Below are 17,854 nucleotides of genomic sequence, written 5' to 3' on the forward strand. Positions count from 1 at the left end.
ATAAATATGTTTCAGAAGACAGTTATTTTTGATAAGCCTCTGTCCCCATCTTCACTGAATATGCTATCTAGTCTAAAGCACTGGCTTTATTTCCACCTTTTTGAAGCCACTCAGTGTAAATTCCTCTGCTCCTCTGAAATGCCAGCCATTCAAGTATTGATAGCTTGGCCCCAGGGTTCTACAAATGGATCATTAGAGCTAATTGAGAGGTTTCAGTAAGGGATCCCAGCCCCTCCATAACATTTCCATGACTGAAAAATGATCCTACACTCTGGTGAAGATGCCAAGCTTGCAGCTTTGGAAGTGAAGGTGTAGGGAGACAGACGTTTCAGCCAGCTCAATCTCAAATCTGCCTTTCTCTGTCTCATCAATGGACATGATTCCAAGTCTGTTCACTCTCAGAGTCACTCTCCTCTGAGCCTATTCCAATAGGTCTATAGCCCTTTTTGAATTGTGATACCCAGAGCTGAATGTGCAAATTAGAATGTAACTGCAAGAGAGATGAAAACACCAAGTCTAGGGACTGACACGTGGTACTTAAAACATAACAATTTATTTCATTTCTCTTCTTCTCTTTCTGGATAAATGAGTTTCTAAAGATGCAGTAACCCTTTTAAGGATGTCACCATTGACTCATTCAACTCATTCGAGGAAACTAAAGTCTTTCACATTGGCCGCCACTAAGCCAGGTTTCCCTTTGTGCAGTTTTTCTTTATTATCTATATACAGGACCTCCCATTTTATCTTTGTTAAATATTACCTAGTAAGATTAGAAACATTGAACTGCCCTGTTAAAACCTTTATCCTTCACCCTACAGTTATGTGTTACTTACAAACTGATGGGCTAAGGACAGAGTTTTGTGACATTCAGAAGATACGAAACACCCAACTAGCTTACTTATATTAACCAATACTCTTTGGGTCATCCAGTTAATAAACCACTTAAATATCTTTCTGTTCTAGCAACATTTCTTCTGCTAAAATCTTATGAGAATCCTTGTCAAAGGAACTGTCAAAAACCATTTCCAGTTAATCTGTGCCTGCCACATCTTCACCCATTAACCATCACAACTGTCAAAAACACACAAGATCCTAGTGACCACTGCTTCCTTTTCCAGATGTTCATAGGCCATTCCTAACTATTTGTAAGTCCCCAGAAGTCCCCAGCTATATCACACTCCCATTTCTTTGCTCCTGTTACTTTTCTTCCTTTCCTGCTTCTTTCACGACTCCCCTCAAAAGCTATTTCATCTGGGACACAAAGTACATGCACTGACATTGCCTTGTACACTAGGGAAGGGATTCTAGCACATAGCATGGCCTAACTGCCTAATGAAGAACTAAATGTTGATTGAGAATCATAAAGAAAAGTCAAGTTCTTAAGTCAGAGAAAGGGATGGTGTCAGTTCTAGGAAAGTATGGATAGTATTGAAAATGCATTCTTTAAATTGATTTATTCAAAATACATATATTTAGTGGTAATCTTCCATTATATTACAGAAGAGCTTTTTGCTGTGATTTTCCATTAGGGAAGAGTCATTGGTGGAGATTTTCTAGCAGATCAGGGGTCAGAGGCCTAACAAAGTGCTGCCAGATTACAAAACTCTGTTCTTGTGTCCTCAAGAGGCTTTGAGGAATAAGGAAGATTCTGGAGGCAGAGGCTTCTGCCTCAAAGCAGCCAGTCCCATTACCTAAAGGAAGCACTCTATAGATGGCACAATGGATCCCAATAAATCAGGGATGTCTCAGGTGATGTCTATAAACTTCAGCCAATGAAATATGGTAGCAACATCAAAGGACCCCATGAAAATAATGATGCATGGTTCAAAGTGTGCAAAGGATGTAAATTGTGCTATAAAAATATAAAACATCAAGAGCCTCTATAGGAAGCATCCTAAATGCCCATCGACAGACGAATGGATAAAGAAGATGTGGTACATATATACAATGGAATATTACTCAGCCATAAAAAGGAACGAAACTGAGTTATTTGCAGTGAGGTGGATGGACCTAGAATCTGTCATACAGAGTGAAGTAAGTCAGAAAGGGAAAAACAAATATCGTATATTAACGCATATATGGGCAATCTAGAAAAATGGTACAGATGAACCGGTTTGCAAGGCAGAAATAGAGACAGATGTAGAGAACAAACGTATGGACACCAAGTGGGGAAAGCTGGCGGGGCAGTGGGGGGTGGGGATGAATTGGGGATTGGGATTGACATGTATACACTAATATGTATAAAATAGATAACTCATAAAAACCTGCTGTATAAAAAAAAGTAGATTAAACCAAGGATGTGAAAAATCTGTACATTGAAACTACAAAACATTGATAAGATAAATTGAAGAAGACCCAAAAAAAGAGCCTCTATAAATGGAGCACATTCTACACAGGAATAGCAGAGTCTAGGCACTCAGACCTAGGGCAATGTATTTTTAGTAATAAAATTATGCTTGTAACATACTGTCTTTGTATATCTTCCTGGATTCTTTAAGACAGAAGCCATCCAAAAATTTATTCAGCTCAGATTCTTATACAGAGAACTGAGCTTTTCCACAACAATGAACTGCAGCAGACCCTAACTGGAGACTGTGCTCAGCTATTGGGGAAGGCTATGAGTATTCGCTTTGAGACCACTTCTATCCATAGCACGATATATGACTGTAGGTAGGGTAGGAACACACATCTCTGATGAAGCTCTTATCATTTTTTCCTTGATCTTTCTGTTCCTATAGATTTCCTAAATCTTGCCAGAGCGGGTGAAGGAATTCCAATCTCTCTATAAGAGCCGATTCCTTATAAAACGAAAAGGGACCTCAGGCGAAATGTTTGCTAGCTAATGACTTAAGAAACTTTGCTGAAGGGCAGGTCAGATAAGTTGTACTAATGACACTGCCATACAGTTTCCACAGGACACCCACTGATTGCGATCTAACCGACCTCCTTTTAAAAAGAGAGAGGACATTGCAGCACTATTTACAATAGCCAGGACGTGGAAGCAACCTAAGTGTCCATTGAAAGATGAATGGATAAAGAAGATGTGGCACATATATACAATGGAATATTACTCAGCCATGAAAAGAAACAAAATTGAGTTATTTGTAGTGAGGTGGATGGACCTAGAGTCTGTCTAACAGAGTGAAGTAAGTCAGAAAAAGAAAAACAAATACTGTATGCTAACACATATATATGGAATCTAAAAAAAAAAATGGTTCTGATGAACCTAGGAGCAGGACAGAAATAAAGATGCAGACATAGAGAATGGACTTGAGGACACAGAGGGGGGGGAAGGGTAAGCTGGGATGAAGTAGAGTAGCATTGACATGTATACACTACCAAATGTAAAATAGATAGTGGGAAGCAGTTGCATGGCACAGGGAGATCAGCTGGGTGCTTTGTGACCACCTAGATGGGTGGGATAGGGAGGGTGGGAGGGAGATGCAAGAGGGAGGGGATATGGGGATATATGTATACACATAGCTGATTCACTTTGTTGTACAGCAGAAACACAACATTGTAAAGCAATTATACTCCAATAAAGATGTTAAAAATAAATACATACATACATACATACAAAGGGAGAGTCATCTCCTAAAAGAAAAAAAAAGAAAGAGAGATGGAGCAACATCATGGGAAAGATAGAAGGGTTGGAATCCAGTAAACCAAATTCAGATCCTAACCCTGCTGCTTGCACCCATGTGACTCTCAGCAGATTTCCTAGCCTGTCTGAGCAACCATTCACTCATCTGCAAAATGAAGAAATTAGTATTTCTAAACAGGGTTCAATTGGTGCCAAATTATTTTAGTCCCCTTACGCTTCATTATTATCAAGATGACGGACTGATCGGATGTTAGACAGTCCTTTCAAACTCCCTGTCCTCTTTCTCTTCAGTATGAAAGTGAGAATGAAAATCAGAATGACTCAAATGTAATTATTCTAATACTGTGTATCCTAATATTTTGTTCTGCTTCATTGAGAGAGCACTTGAGCATAATTTAAGATTTTTGTAAGTCATCAATCTATCATCATATATGGGGAAATACCTGTGCATAAACAAAGCAAAATTTATTCATGCTGGTTGAATAGCAGAGCCATATGCAGACACAGCTTTTAATGCTAACCACACGGTTAAGGGTTTAGGAAACAATGGAGACTGAAATTATAATCCCTCCTTTAAAGTTCATTGATTAAAAGCAAGTGGATAACTAGGAGTTATATGCAGGCTACCTGTGGTTCATCAGAGCTTTTGTTTCAAAGACTAGTGATCAAATTAAGCAACGGAAATCATCTATAGATAGATGAAGTTCCAACTTTGAATTGAGTCAGACAGGACCGTAGCTTGGTCCTCATTTTTATTTTTAAAGAAATGTGTAACAATTTTTAGAGTTTCTTTTTTTTTTTTTTAACATCTTTATTGGAGTATAATTGCTCTACAATGGTGTGTTAGTTTCTGCTTTATAACAAAGTAAATCAGCTATACGTATACATATATCCCCATATCCCCTCTCTCTTGCCTCTTCCTCCCACCCTCCCTATCCCACCCCTCTAGGTGGTCGCAAAGCACCGAGCTGATCTCCCTGCGCTATGTGGCTGCTTCCCACTAGCTATCTATTTTACATTTGGTAGTATAAATAGCAAAATCCACTTCCCTTTCTGAACAAGCCCTGATATTAATAACAAGATGTATATCTTAAATGAAGGTCATTTGATCAATAAGCTCAAATTCAAATAGTAAATATTGTTTTAAAGGATAAAGGATAAAGGTAAAGTTATTGTTGGAAAGATTTAAAAAATAAAAGCAGAATAAGAAGATGCAAACACCTTTTCTCAAATAAGTTGCTTAGTTACTGTTCCTTTCTCCCTCATCTCATAGCTACACCCTTGCCGGTCCTGACACCATTGAGTGCCTGGCCAATGGCAAGTGGAGCAGAAGTGACCAGCAGTGTCTGGCTGTCTCCTGTGATGAGCCCCCCAGTGTGGAACATGCCTCTCCAGAGACTGCCCATCGGTTATTTGGAGACATTGCATTCTACTATTGTTCAGACGGTTACAGCCTGGCAGACAACTCCCAGCTCCTCTGCAATGCCCAGGGCAAGTGGGTTCCCCCCGAAGGTCAGGCCATGCCCCGTTGTATAGCTCATTTTTGTGAAAAACCCCCTGCTGTTTCCTACAGCATCTTGGAATCTGTGAGCAAAGCAAAATTTGCCGCAGGCTCAGTTGTGAGCTTCAAATGCATGGAGGGTTTCGTTTTGAACACCTCAGCAAAGATTGAATGTCTGAGAGGTGGGCAGTGGAATCCTTCCCCCATGTCCATCCAGTGCATCCCCGTGCGCTGCGGAGAGCCACCCCGCATCATGAACGGCTATGCGATTGGATCAAACTACAGTTTTGGAGCCGTGGTGGCTTATAGCTGCAGCAGGGGCTTCTACATCAAAGGGGAGAAGAAGAGCGCCTGCGAAGCCACGGGACAGTGGAGTAGCCCCATACCCACATGCCACCCTGTATCTTGCAATGAACCACCAAAGGTTGAGAATGGCTTTCTGGAGGTAAGAGACTGATTTACAAGTGTCCATGGCTTTCATCGTTTACAGGGCCAGCCCATTGTGGCTTATTCAGAAGCAGGGACATGAACAGACTAATAGGTGAATAACGGAAGCCGCTAAATCTATTGGTGGTAAATATTGGAGAGAATTTGATAGAGGTCATGAATCCTTTTAATCTATAGCTTTCTACATTCTACTAGCATATAGGCACTTGAAACACTTTATAGCAATATCTTAGCCCAGCTATGACGTTAGAATAAAATAGTTTTAAAAGATACTATTTTGATTTATAAAAAGTTATTCCAAGATGGATGTATTGTTTATAGAAATCAAGGTCTAAATGGAACCTAGAGAAATCTGTTATCATTTCTTATTTTTAGACAAAAGATGGGGGTAAACCATCCATTCACCATAAGGTGGTTTTTGCAATTTTCTTTTAGGGAACCTAAAGGTAATTTCATCAGGACAAAGGGTTTTGTCAGATCCACATATATCCTCCTTTCTCGTTACTATGTGTCTTCTCATTAAATCTATCAAGAAAACAGGAATAACAGTCTATTCCCCCAAATCAAGGGTCATTTTAAAGAGACAGTATTCTAATTAAACACTTTTTTAAAACCCACGCATACATAGTGCCTTTTCTCCTTTATATTCTAAAACAACAGTGAATGCCTTTTATTTAAGACTTTTGCTCAGATGTATTAGCTTTCCATTGGAAGAAGGTGTCTAGTATATGTAAGGAGGCTTTCTTCATTTATTCATTTAACAAATATTTCTGAAGCTCCTACTAGGTGCCAGGTAAGCCCTGGAGATCTAGTATTTAATAACACGGATTAGGTCTGTGATGGCATGGTGTTTACATGCATGTGGGGTACCCAAGAAATAGATAAATAAACGAAACAAATAATCATGTCCAAATACCAAGAAGTTCACTGCACCACGGAAGCTAGACGTACCATTAACAAAAGAACCATTGCAATCTTTTTAAAGTTTTCAGAAGTAATTCATCTTTGTACTGCCTAAAAATGACCTCTTATTATGTTATTCACTTATATATTTGAATGTTGAGAGTATGAATATTAAATTTTTTGTTTAAAAGGTAAAATATTACTTTTTATTTTCCACCCTTATGTTATGGCAGCAATTTTTTAAAGTTATATTAAGAATGAACACAAAACTCTGACAGTAGGTCCATATCCATAAAAAAATTTGTTTTTCTTATTATCTAACAGCGTAAACAAATGTATGTTTGTGTATGTTTCCTTTTCTGTGAGTAAAACAACAAACTATAGCACTGCTTTGGTCAGTGAGATTTTTTTAATTTACCAAGTAATTTATAATTTTTGGTATTGCTCCATCAACTCCTCAATCGATTTAGAGACTATTGATCTTTACTTATTATGGGCTTACCACTGTGGCCAACATTTCTGCTGTAGGGATTACCTAATTTGACCTTCTGCCATCCTTTTTGTTTATTTAAATTAAAAAAATAGAGTGGACCTATTGGAAAAATACAAGTCCTCATTTGCTTATGTCTTAATTGATCCATTTTAACATAGGCATTTTAGTTTAGTTCTTCTTTACTGTGATTTGCTGTATTTTGTCAGTTATATTACGCGTTATACAAATTGTACTTCATTGTTTCCTCCCTGTTATCCAGCATACAGCTGGCAGGACCTTTGAGAGTGAAGTGAGATACCGGTGTAACCCAGGCTATAAGTCAGTCGGAAGTCCTGTGTTTGTCTGCCAAGCCAATCGCCACTGGCACAGTGAATCCCCTCTGTCGTGCATCCCTCTCAACTGTGGAAAACCTCCCCCGATCCAGAATGGCTACAGGAAAGGAGAAAATTTTGAAGTCGGGTCCAAGGTTCAGTTTTTCTGCAATGAGGGTTACGAGCTTATTGGCGATCATTCTTGGACATGCCTGAAATCTGGCAAATGGAATAAGAAGCCAAACCAAAAGTGTGTGCCCGCCAAGTGCCCAGAGCCACCCCTCTTGGAGAACCAACTGGTTTTGAAGGAGTTGACCACCGAGGTGGGAGTGGTGACATTTTCCTGTAAAGAAGGGAACGCCCTCCAGGGCCCCTCTGTCCTGAAATGCTTGCCATCCCAGCAGTGGAATGATTCTTTTCCTGTGTGTAAGGTGGTTCTTTGCCTCCCGCCTCCGCTGATTTCCTTTGGGGTCCCAGCTCCTTCTTCTGCTCTTCATTTTGGAAGTACTGTCAAGTATTCTTGTGTGGATGGGTTTTTCTTAAGAGGAGATCCTACCACCTTCTGCCAGGCTGATGGTACCTGGAGCTCTCCACTGCCAGAATGTGTGCCAGTAGAATGCCCCCAACCTGAGGAAATCCTCAATGGCATCATTGACGTGCAAGGTCTTGCCTATCTGAGCACAGCTCTCTATACCTGCAAGCCAGGCTTTGAGTTGGTGGGCAATTCTACCACTCTTTGTGGGGAAAATGGTCACTGGCTTGGAAGAAAACCAACCTGTAAACCCATTGAGTGCCCAAAGCCCAAGGAGATTTCGAATGGCAAATTCTCTTACACAAACCTACACTATGGGCAGACCGTCACCTACTCTTGTGACCGGGGCTTCAGGCTCAAAGGTCCCAAAGCCTTGACTTGTTTAGAGACAGGTGATTGGGATGTGGATGTCCCATCTTGCAGTGCCATCCACTGTGATCCCCCACATCCCATTGAAAACGGTTTTGTAGAAGGTGCAGATTACAGCTATGGTGCCATGATCATCTACAGCTGCTTCCCTGGGTTCCAGGTAGCTGGTCACGCCATGCAGACCTGTGAAGAGTCGGGATGGTCAAGCTCCATCCCAACATGTGTACTCATAGACTGCGGTCTCCCCCCTCACATTGATTTTGGAGACTGTACTAAGGTCAGAGATGGTCAGGAATATTTTAACCAAGAAGAAGACATGATGGAAGTTCCATATCTGACTCCTCACCCGCCTCATCATCTGGGAACAGTGGCTAAAACCTGGGGAAACACAAAGGGATCTCCTGCTACACATTCAGCAAAATTCCGATACAACACCCTGGTTTCATACACCTGTAATCCAGGATATGAACTCTTGGGGAACCCTGTGCTGATCTGCCAGGAGGATGGAACTTGGAATGGCAGTGCGCCATCATGCATTTCAGTTGAATGTGACCCGCCTGTTGCTCCTGAAAACGGCTTTTTGCATTTTACAGACACTACCATGGGCAGTGCCATACAGTATAGCTGCAAACCTGGGCACACTCTGGTGGGCTCCGACGTAAGACTTTGTCTACAGAATAGAGAATGGAGTGGTACTTCCCCACGCTGTGAGGCCATCTCATGCCCCAAACCAAATCTAGTTGTGAATGGCTCCATCAAAGGAAGCAACTACACATACCTGGGCATAGTGTACTATGAGTGTAATCCTGGGTATGTGTTGAATGGCACTGACAGGAGAACGTGTCAAGAAAATAAAAATTGGGATAGGAATGAGCCAATCTGTATTCCCGTGGACTGTGGGTCACCTCCAGTCTCAGCAAATGGCCAGGTAAAGGGAGAGGAGTATACGTTCCAAAAAGAGGTTGAGTACGCTTGCGATGAAGGGTTCTTGCTGGAGGGGGCCAGCAGTCGTGTTTGTCTTGCTGATGGAAGTTGGAGTGGGACGACTCCCATCTGTGTGCCTGTCAGGTGTGCCCCCCCGCTACAGGTGGCAAATGGGGTGATGGATGGCCTGGACTACGGCTTCGGGAAGAAAGTCGTGTTCCATTGTCAAGACGGCTACGTGTTGCACGGCGCCCCCAAACTCATCTGTCAATCAGATGGTAACTGGGATGCCCAGGTTCCTCTCTGTAAACCAGTCAACTGTGGCCCTCCTGAAGATCTTGCCCATGGCTTCCCTAATGGCTTTTCCTTTTATCATGGGGGGCATATACAGTATCAGTGCTTTCCCGGTTATAAGCTCCATGGAAGTCCTTCAAGAAAGTGTCTCTCCAATAGTTCCTGGAGTGGCAGCCCACCTTCCTGCCTGCCTTGCACGTGTTCCCCACCAGTCATTCAAAATGGAGCAGTCAACGGGACAGATTTTGGTTGCGGACAGGCAGCTCGGATTCAGTGCTTCAAAGGCTTCCAGCTCCTGGGACTTTCTGAAATCACCTGCGAAGCCAATGGCCAATGGAGCGCTGGCTTCCCACGCTGTGAACACACTTCTTGCGGTTCTCCCCCAACGATACCAAATGCATTCACCAGTGAGAGTGGCTCTTTGGAGGAAAATGTGATAACTTACAACTGCAGATCTGGGTATGTCATCCGAGGCAGTTCAGATCTGATTTGTACAGAGACAGGGACGTGGAGCCAGCCTTATCCTGTCTGCGAGCCCCTGTCCTGTGGGCCCCCACCGCCTGTCTCCAGTGCAGTGGCAACTGGAGAGGTACACACCTATGGAAGTAAAGTGAAGCTCAGGTAAGACCATGGCTCTAGAGTCTCCAAGGGGCACAGGCAGGAGGGTTGTAAAATGAAAAGTGATAGGTCAAAAATTTAGCTAACTGGGAAGAAAACACCCTCTCTGGACTGCAGTCCAAAAACTGAAGCTTTTAACACTTGGCTTTATTCTATCCACAGTTATGCAGAAATCCATTGACTTCGTCTAGAGTTTCTTGAACTGTTAGATATTTTCATAATAAAAATGAATTTAATAATGATATTATCCAGAACAAAGGTAAATCATGTCAACAACATTTAAAGCAACTTTAGACTTGGCTAATCCTTCATGTGGATAACTAAGGATTCATCTGGTTGTCATTGTTTTCTTGGTGTTTTTGCAAGGCAGCTCCATCCCCCTGACATTTGAGTCATTTTTAATACATCACATAAAATGTCTACTAAGCTTTATAACAGCTTCTTGAATCCAAGAATAAGTCACCAACTATATTGCACTCCCTTTAAGGCACTCATTTTTACTTTCCCATTGCAGGTGTCTAGAAGGTTATATGATGGATACAGAGATAGACACATTCACCTGTCAGAAAGATGGTCGTTGGTTCCCTGAGAGAATCTCTTGCAGTCCTAAAAAATGTCCTTTGCCAGCAAGCATAACACACATACTTGTTCATGGGGATGATTTCAGTGTGAATAAGCAAGTTTCTGTGTCATGTGCAAAAGGGTATACCTATGAGGGAGTTAATATATCAACATGTCAGGTAAGATTCTCTGTCTTAATTAGAACATGTAGGGTATAACTCATTTATATATATTATACTATGTGTGTGTGTGTGTGTGGATATATATGTAAGTGTATATTATACTATATATATGTGTGTGTGTATATAGATATATGTATATGTAAGTGTGTGGATATAGATATACATATACATATATCCACACAGGCAGTATCTTGCTGTCCTGAAAAGAGAAAATGTCTCGTTTCCAACCATGTCAACATTAGCAAGAGAATAACAGTCTTCAAGGGAAACATCTGTGTACGCCTCACTATACCTGAAAAGAAGGCTGGAAAATGTTAATTCTAACTGTGTTGATGAGGAAATAAAGTAAATGTATGTGTGTCTTTTTTTTTTCTGTAACTATGTGACTCGCTCACAATATATGATAGAGTGTTTTCAAGTATTCATGTTGGGAAGGGAGAAGAAGGAAGCCATCTTTTTAAACTTTGGATCTTATGCCTGAAAGTTGCTGTTTCTCATCAACTTTAGATTAAAACGCAGAATTATGTAAAATATAAGGGTGTATTACTATAAGTCATGGAATATTGGTATCTATCATCCAGTCCTCATGCATCATAATGAAAACATACTTCTTGGTGTTCTTGATTTTTTAAAGGATTCTATTAGGAAGAAAATGCTTGTTTTGTGAGTTTTAGAAATGTCTGAAATTGTTTAGTGATGACTGTTAAAGCCATCTGATAATTAATGTGTGTTTTTTAAGGCCAAAGATAATAAGTGCCAGAAGTAGGACCAAGTTCTAGGTCCTCTGACTATCATTTGGGGATTATTCTGTTATACAACCAATATTTGCAGACTTCTTCATTCATGTGTACTAATTTCTAAATGTAACTTATAACTTGTTATTTAGATTGATGGCACCTGGGAGCCACCATTTTCTGATGAATCCTGCAGTCCAGTTTCTTGTGGGAAACCTGAAAGTCCAGAACATGGGTTTGTGTTTGGCAGTGAATACAGCTTTGAAAGCATGATTATTTATCACTGTGAAACTGGTTATGAATTAGAGGTAAGTGAACAAATTGTTTAAATAGCATTAATTTGTTTTTCCAATATACTTAGGAATATTTTTAGTGTTATGCCATTCTGTTTCACCGATTTGGGTCCTAAAAGACTTTTCTATACTTTGTTGCCTTATATTTTAGCACTCTCTAAGAAATATTTAAAGTGACTTACAATTTTAAAAAGCAAAGTAAGTCTCAAATTAAAGAATCAAAGCCATAAAAAAAAGAGGAACTTTGTATACCAGCCACAAGACTTTAGTTGGTCATTTAAACCTGTGTTTTCGCCTCCTGTTAATTGTATTCTGCACAGTCCCTCTGTCACTGTGGGGAGGCAACCATAAGGATTTCGTTACACAAAGCTAGGGTTTCCTCAAGCAATGGGCCCAAATACCTTGGAGGGTTTTTGATTGAGATGCCAGGTTCCCACAAGGCAGGTATGGCCTGAAAAAATCCCCAGAGCCGTTCTAACCAAATACCATGATAGGTCTCAAGACCACGCTTGCCTGGTTTGTAATATTAAAATCCCGTCAGCAGCACCTATTTACTTTGGTGCAAATGCTGCAGTCAATTTTGCTAAAAGCATGATCACATCATCAAACTTGAACTTTAAGAGGCCTGTTTTATATTACATAATGTTGTCCTTTGGTTTTTCGGGAAACTTCTTTCCTGTTTTGCTGTTATAATGGTATTAAATGTAGGTTTTGCAGACGTATGCATTGCCAGTGATTCGTTAAATGTGTATAGCATGTTCCATTTTTTTTCTACTGACCATAGAACCAGAGAACTTTCATAAGATAGGTCCATGAAAGCTGGAACTAAGCTTAGGTGCATCTTGTTTTATTTCCTCAAAAGATTTTTTTTTTAAAAAGGTGGGGGGAAAGAAGGATGATAATGTAATGGTTATTGCAATTGAAGAGTTTTTCTGTTTTTGAAACTCAGTTGCTCTTCATGTGAGAGTACTAATCTTGCAATTTGTTAAGAAGAAAAGTGGTGTAAAATCTAAACAAATATATAGCAAACTGATGGGTCATTAAATTTGAGGAAGTAGATAATTTACCTTAAAAATTTTGGAAATATCCCAGTGTTAACCACAAAATTGAGAGAGATGCTATAACAATTGTTCTTATTCCAAGCTACATGTTTCAATCACCTGAGAAAGTTTTTATAAATATTAATGTCCAGTTACTTACAGAAATAACCAAGTCCAGGTCTGGAACATGAAATGTAAAAGATTAGCCTAGAAAAGCTTATCCTATGAGTTAGGAGGGAACCTATCAAAGGCGAGATGTTAAAAAAAAAAACTCAGGAGCCAATTGGATGAGGCTTCCACAGGCCAAGATGAGACCATTTTAGCATCAATAAGGGTAATAACTTTAATGGACTGAAACACATCAAATACGTCATGAATGACGGTAGACTCACAATGATACTAGAAGAAAATTAGTTGGTAACTTTTAGGGGATACCCATGAGCAAATTCATTATTTTGAAAACACAACGAAAGGGGGAAAAGTATCTTTGCAATGCTAACTGGATGACTAAGTAACCAAATAGTAGATGAAATCAGTCAATAATGATAGAATTTAAATCTCAGAATTTGCAGCTCTTATGAATTAATGGATTTACGTTATCATCATCATGGCTACTGATGTCAGAAAAAAAAATAGAGGTACCCAGACATTATAATGCCTCTGGATGGAAAAACACACCATTAGGGAAAAGTCTTACCAAAAGAAGAACTGTTGAATTTGAATTTTTGAATTTTTACAAGTGCCCCAGATACCAAAGGTCAATGGCTGGAAAAGTGGTTAAGAATAGGGACTTGGTCCCAGCAGACCTCTGTTACAGGCTCTCTGCTCTTGCTGGATGAAAGATGTTGGGGAACTGACTGAACCTCTCTGAGACTCTGTTTCATCCCATCTGTAGTAGAAATGCCATAACCACCTTTGCAAAGTTACTGCAAGGACTGGAGATAAAAGAAAGTGGCAAGCACCACCCTTTATGCATTGTCTGAGTTCAGTAGAGGGTAGTTATTATCATTACTCCTAGTATGCATATTCTTACCAAAATCAGACAAAGCAATTAAGACAGCTAATGTAAATCATGTTAAAATTTTCTAATATGTAAATAAATTATCATTTTTATGTAAGGTAAACAACTTCTTTGAGCCATCTAAATCTCAAAAATTTTACTACACATGCAGTCTTCTCAAAATAAAAATCATTACAAGCAACTGAGGAATAAATCAAAATAACTCAAAAATGGGATAGTCATGTTCTAAAATCACTGGTAGTGAGCAATAAAGTGGTTTCTATGATTCTAAAACTTACTATAACTATCTAACTTAATTGTTGATTAAGCAGATACATTATGTCAAAAATAGTAACTTGATGCTAATCTGGATCTAAAACTCCAGATAAAAAACAAAACAAAAACAAAAACAAGATAAGTAAAGGGATAGAGAGAGAAAAAGAAAGAAGGAAAAGCATGATAAAATTTGCAACTTACTAAGGAGGGAACCAACAGAAGGTGTTTGATTTTTTTTTTTTTTTTACAGCAATAGTTACAGAAAATAGAGTTGAGTTTTTATTGGAACAAAAATTGACATAATTGAAACAGAATATTATGTGAATTATTGGAAGAAAAAGGAAAATATCTTAGTGGGAAAAATGCTAACCTATTGCCTCAAATTAGTACTTGAGTGTAGTCCACTCTGGAAGTACCCAAATAGGGAGCTGGCTTTGATGGCTTGTCATATACTTCCTCAAAAGTAATAAAAAATAATTCACAAACTAGAATAGTATATTTTCCTGTGCATACATAAGTATATAAACACAAAGAAAGTACAGCAAATGTTAACAGGGTTTATCTCTGAATGAAGAATCCTAGAAAACTTTGTACTTTTCTTTCATGTTTTCCAACCTTTCTGTAGTCAAAACATATTATTTTTTCAATAAGAAGAAAATAATGAATATATATTTTTTAAAAATTTAATTTTATTGGTTCAGTTATTTTCTTGGAAAGTCAAGAGAGTATCCTTCCATCAAAGTCAATGGAATTTTTATACATAAAGATTTGTCAGTAATTAAACTGATAGCTCAAAGAAAATACCTTTGAATAGAAGATTAAGGATAAAAGACATCAGTCAATCAGATAAAAACCAAAGTAGAGGCGATTGCTCCTTTTCAGACATCTTGCTAATTTAGAACACAGCTTCAAGAGAATATGTATCCGGAGAGCTCTGAGGTTGAAAAGCCATGAGACAAAATCCATGTGCTAAGGTTCATATACTTGACTTAAGAGTCAAGCCCCTTAATACATTACTTGGAACCTAATCTTTTTTTTTAACATATAATGTTAGAGAATTTTATTTATCTTATTATTCCATAGTAAATTAGGAGTTTAAAACATGGGAAAAGGTTATCATTAGGAACACTGATGATTACAGTAAAAAATAAACAACAAAAAAACAGGAAGCAAGGACGCATAAAAATTATATCCAGAAATAAAAACCCAGTAATCTTAGCCTAGCTCAGCCTATAATGACTCTGGGGGGGCAAACAGCCTGTATAGTCCCCAAAGGCTATGAGATATTGGAAAATATACCAAAAGTGCATTGAGAATAACAACTATAAATATATTTTTAAGTAAATTACATTATTTTTACTCTATTTCTGAAGGCAGGGAAATAAATTTTAGAAAGATTTTTACTCAAAATATATAAAATTTTACTTGCTTGGGCCCTTAATGGGGTAAGTTTATCTTTAATGGATATGTTACATTGTCAAAAATTCAATCCTGATAGCAATAAGATATCTTGACATGTTTCATGTCCAAGGGTATAAATAAACTAATTCACCTTCTTTGCTGTACCTCTCAGATATTAAAAAATAAATTTAATTCAAAATATTTTTAAGTATCCTAAGCAAATATACCTCGCTGACATTTCAGACACATTCTTCATCAGTCTTTGCTATTGGTTATAATTAGTTATCATTTAAACAAAAAGTGAAACAAAGTCTGTACCTTAATTACACTCATCAGCCAGAATACTTATTTTGAGGTAATTTGATGAAAACATTTTTGAAAGTTTAAACCTACCTCTTAAACTATATTTATTTAATGAATTTATTTAGCATTCCAGTGCCAAGAGTTTCAAGTTCACATCTGAGATGACTTTGCATTCCCTTAGTTTTTCATTATAGAGGTACCATCTTGTCAATGACCTGTTTTCATTGATTCACAGGGGAACAGGGAACGGGTCTGTCAGGAGAACGGACAGTGGAGTGGAGGGGTGGCAACGTGCAAAAGTAAGTCAAATGACACTTTGTCCCCAAAACGATACTAAGGACACAAAATAACAATGTGGCCACATTTTCTTTATAAGTCATTTTTGTAATTAAAAAAAAAAAAAAATTGACTCCATGAACTGCATGAGAACCTTTTACGGGCTTTTGCTCAAGGGCACCAAACCAATAGAAGGGTGAAACACTGTGGTAGAGATTAATGATTAAACTGGAATAGAGCACAAGATTGCTGACACTGGAATGGCAAACATCTTGTTTAGAAACTAGTTAATTATTGAGTTTACCTGCCTTCTTTTTATGGGTTTTTCCGCAAAATAATGATAAATTAGAAGACTTAGAGCTGTTGCCTTGGTAACAGTCCTGGGCAATACTGACATCTTCTTAAAATGATGTTGGTACCACTGTCCAATAAATGAATATTCACACTGTTTGTGGAACTTTCATTAACTCATTGTATGAGAACAGCCAAGTGTATTTAGCAGGATGTGGGTGAATACAGGTGACTCTGTTCCTAGGATATGGCTCATATTACTCCTCTGCCGAAAGACAATGTATTTAAATACAGTAGTTACAAACCAATCAAAACGGCAGGCTTAAAAATGTTTTTCTCTTAATAATTCTGGAGGAGTCATCAAATTTTCAAACTAGAAGGGGCCTCTTGAATAATCTAGTCCAGACCCTTGAGTTGACCAATGAGTGAAAACGGGCTGGGAGAGGGGAAGTGACCTGCCCAGTATCAGAAATGAAGTTAGTGGCGGAGCTAACACTAGGACTTGGGGTACCTGAATCTTTGTTCACTGTTGTTTCAACCATACTGTCTAGTATAGATTAATGAGCTGATTTTGTGTGCAGTAGGAATCTTAAGTCTTTTAAGCAATATTATATGGCTGAAATTCAATGGGGAATATGACTTTTTAGTTCTAAAAAAGAACCGTGTGTGCGTGTGTGTGTATACATAAACACATACATAAACATTGAGTAACATCTCAAGTCGCAGAAAGGCATCATTGGGCATTCCCAGTAATAACATTTTTTTATCTCAGTTGTTCATTATCAAAAAGTGTGTGAATGTACGTGCAGGGTGAAAGGAGAGGAGAATGAAAAGGAAACACCTATGTCTGGAATAGGAAACTGCTATGGTGTCGGTGAGGGGATTGTTTCCGTTTTGCAGCAGGTTTAATTCAAACTACAATGATAATGGTTTGAATAGTTTCTATCTCTGAAATGCAAGATAGTAAGAAAATGCTCTGTATGGATCCTGTTACTCTGTGGTTTTCTTTTCTTTTTCTTTCTAAATTATTAAATAAGTGATACAAGTTCTTTGCAGAAGAAGGAAAGAGGATTGGGAGAATCACTTAAGATGAAGCTTTTCTTTTTCTTTTTAGAGACCAAGTGTGAAGCTCCACTTGGGTTCCTGAACGGGAAAGCTGAAGTTGAAAACAGTACTGCTGGACCCAGCGTGGTGTATTCCTGCAACAGAGGCTACAGTCTTGAAGGGGCACCCGAGGCCTCCTGCACGGAAAATGGGACTTGGAGCTACCCAGTTCCTCTCTGCAAACGTGTGTGTTGACCTTAGGAGGGGATTAAATCAGATTCAGATTTCTAATTAGTTTCCCAAATGTCTAAACCATGGTGGAAAATTCACCTATAGGTGAGATTGGCCCAGAGAAAGAAATCTGTGCATATCCAAACCAAATACTATGGGGTATTTTTTTTTAACATCTTTATTGGAATATAATTGCTTTATAATGTTGTGTTAGTTTCTGCTGTAT

General features: G+C 38.7%; 1 protein-coding gene across 2 annotated transcripts in view; it reads left to right on the top strand.

The window, feature by feature from the left end:
• SVEP1 (sushi, von Willebrand factor type A, EGF and pentraxin domain containing 1) overlaps nt 1–17,854 on the top strand; it is a 180,465-nt gene that overhangs the window by 140,626 nt on the left and 21,985 nt on the right. Inside the window, exons 37-42 of one of the 2 annotated variants that reach the window (XM_061200115.1) lie at nt 4,878–5,550; nt 7,208–9,999; nt 10,511–10,736; nt 11,626–11,781; nt 16,022–16,085; nt 17,468–17,641. In XM_061200115.1, coding sequence (XP_061056098.1) covers nt 4,878–5,550; nt 7,208–9,999; nt 10,511–10,736; nt 11,626–11,781; nt 16,022–16,085; nt 17,468–17,641 — 4,085 coding nt within the window. Of the gene's footprint in view, nt 1–4,877; nt 5,551–7,207; nt 10,000–10,510; nt 10,737–11,625; nt 11,782–16,021; nt 16,086–17,467; nt 17,644–17,854 lie in introns of both variants that reach the window. The other variant, XM_061200116.1, reaches the window with a different exon arrangement.

The sequence above is a fragment of the Eubalaena glacialis genome, chromosome 9, assembly GCF_028564815.1.
Source record: "Eubalaena glacialis isolate mEubGla1 chromosome 9, mEubGla1.1.hap2.+ XY, whole genome shotgun sequence".
Lineage (NCBI taxonomy): Eukaryota > Metazoa > Chordata > Mammalia > Artiodactyla > Balaenidae > Eubalaena > Eubalaena glacialis.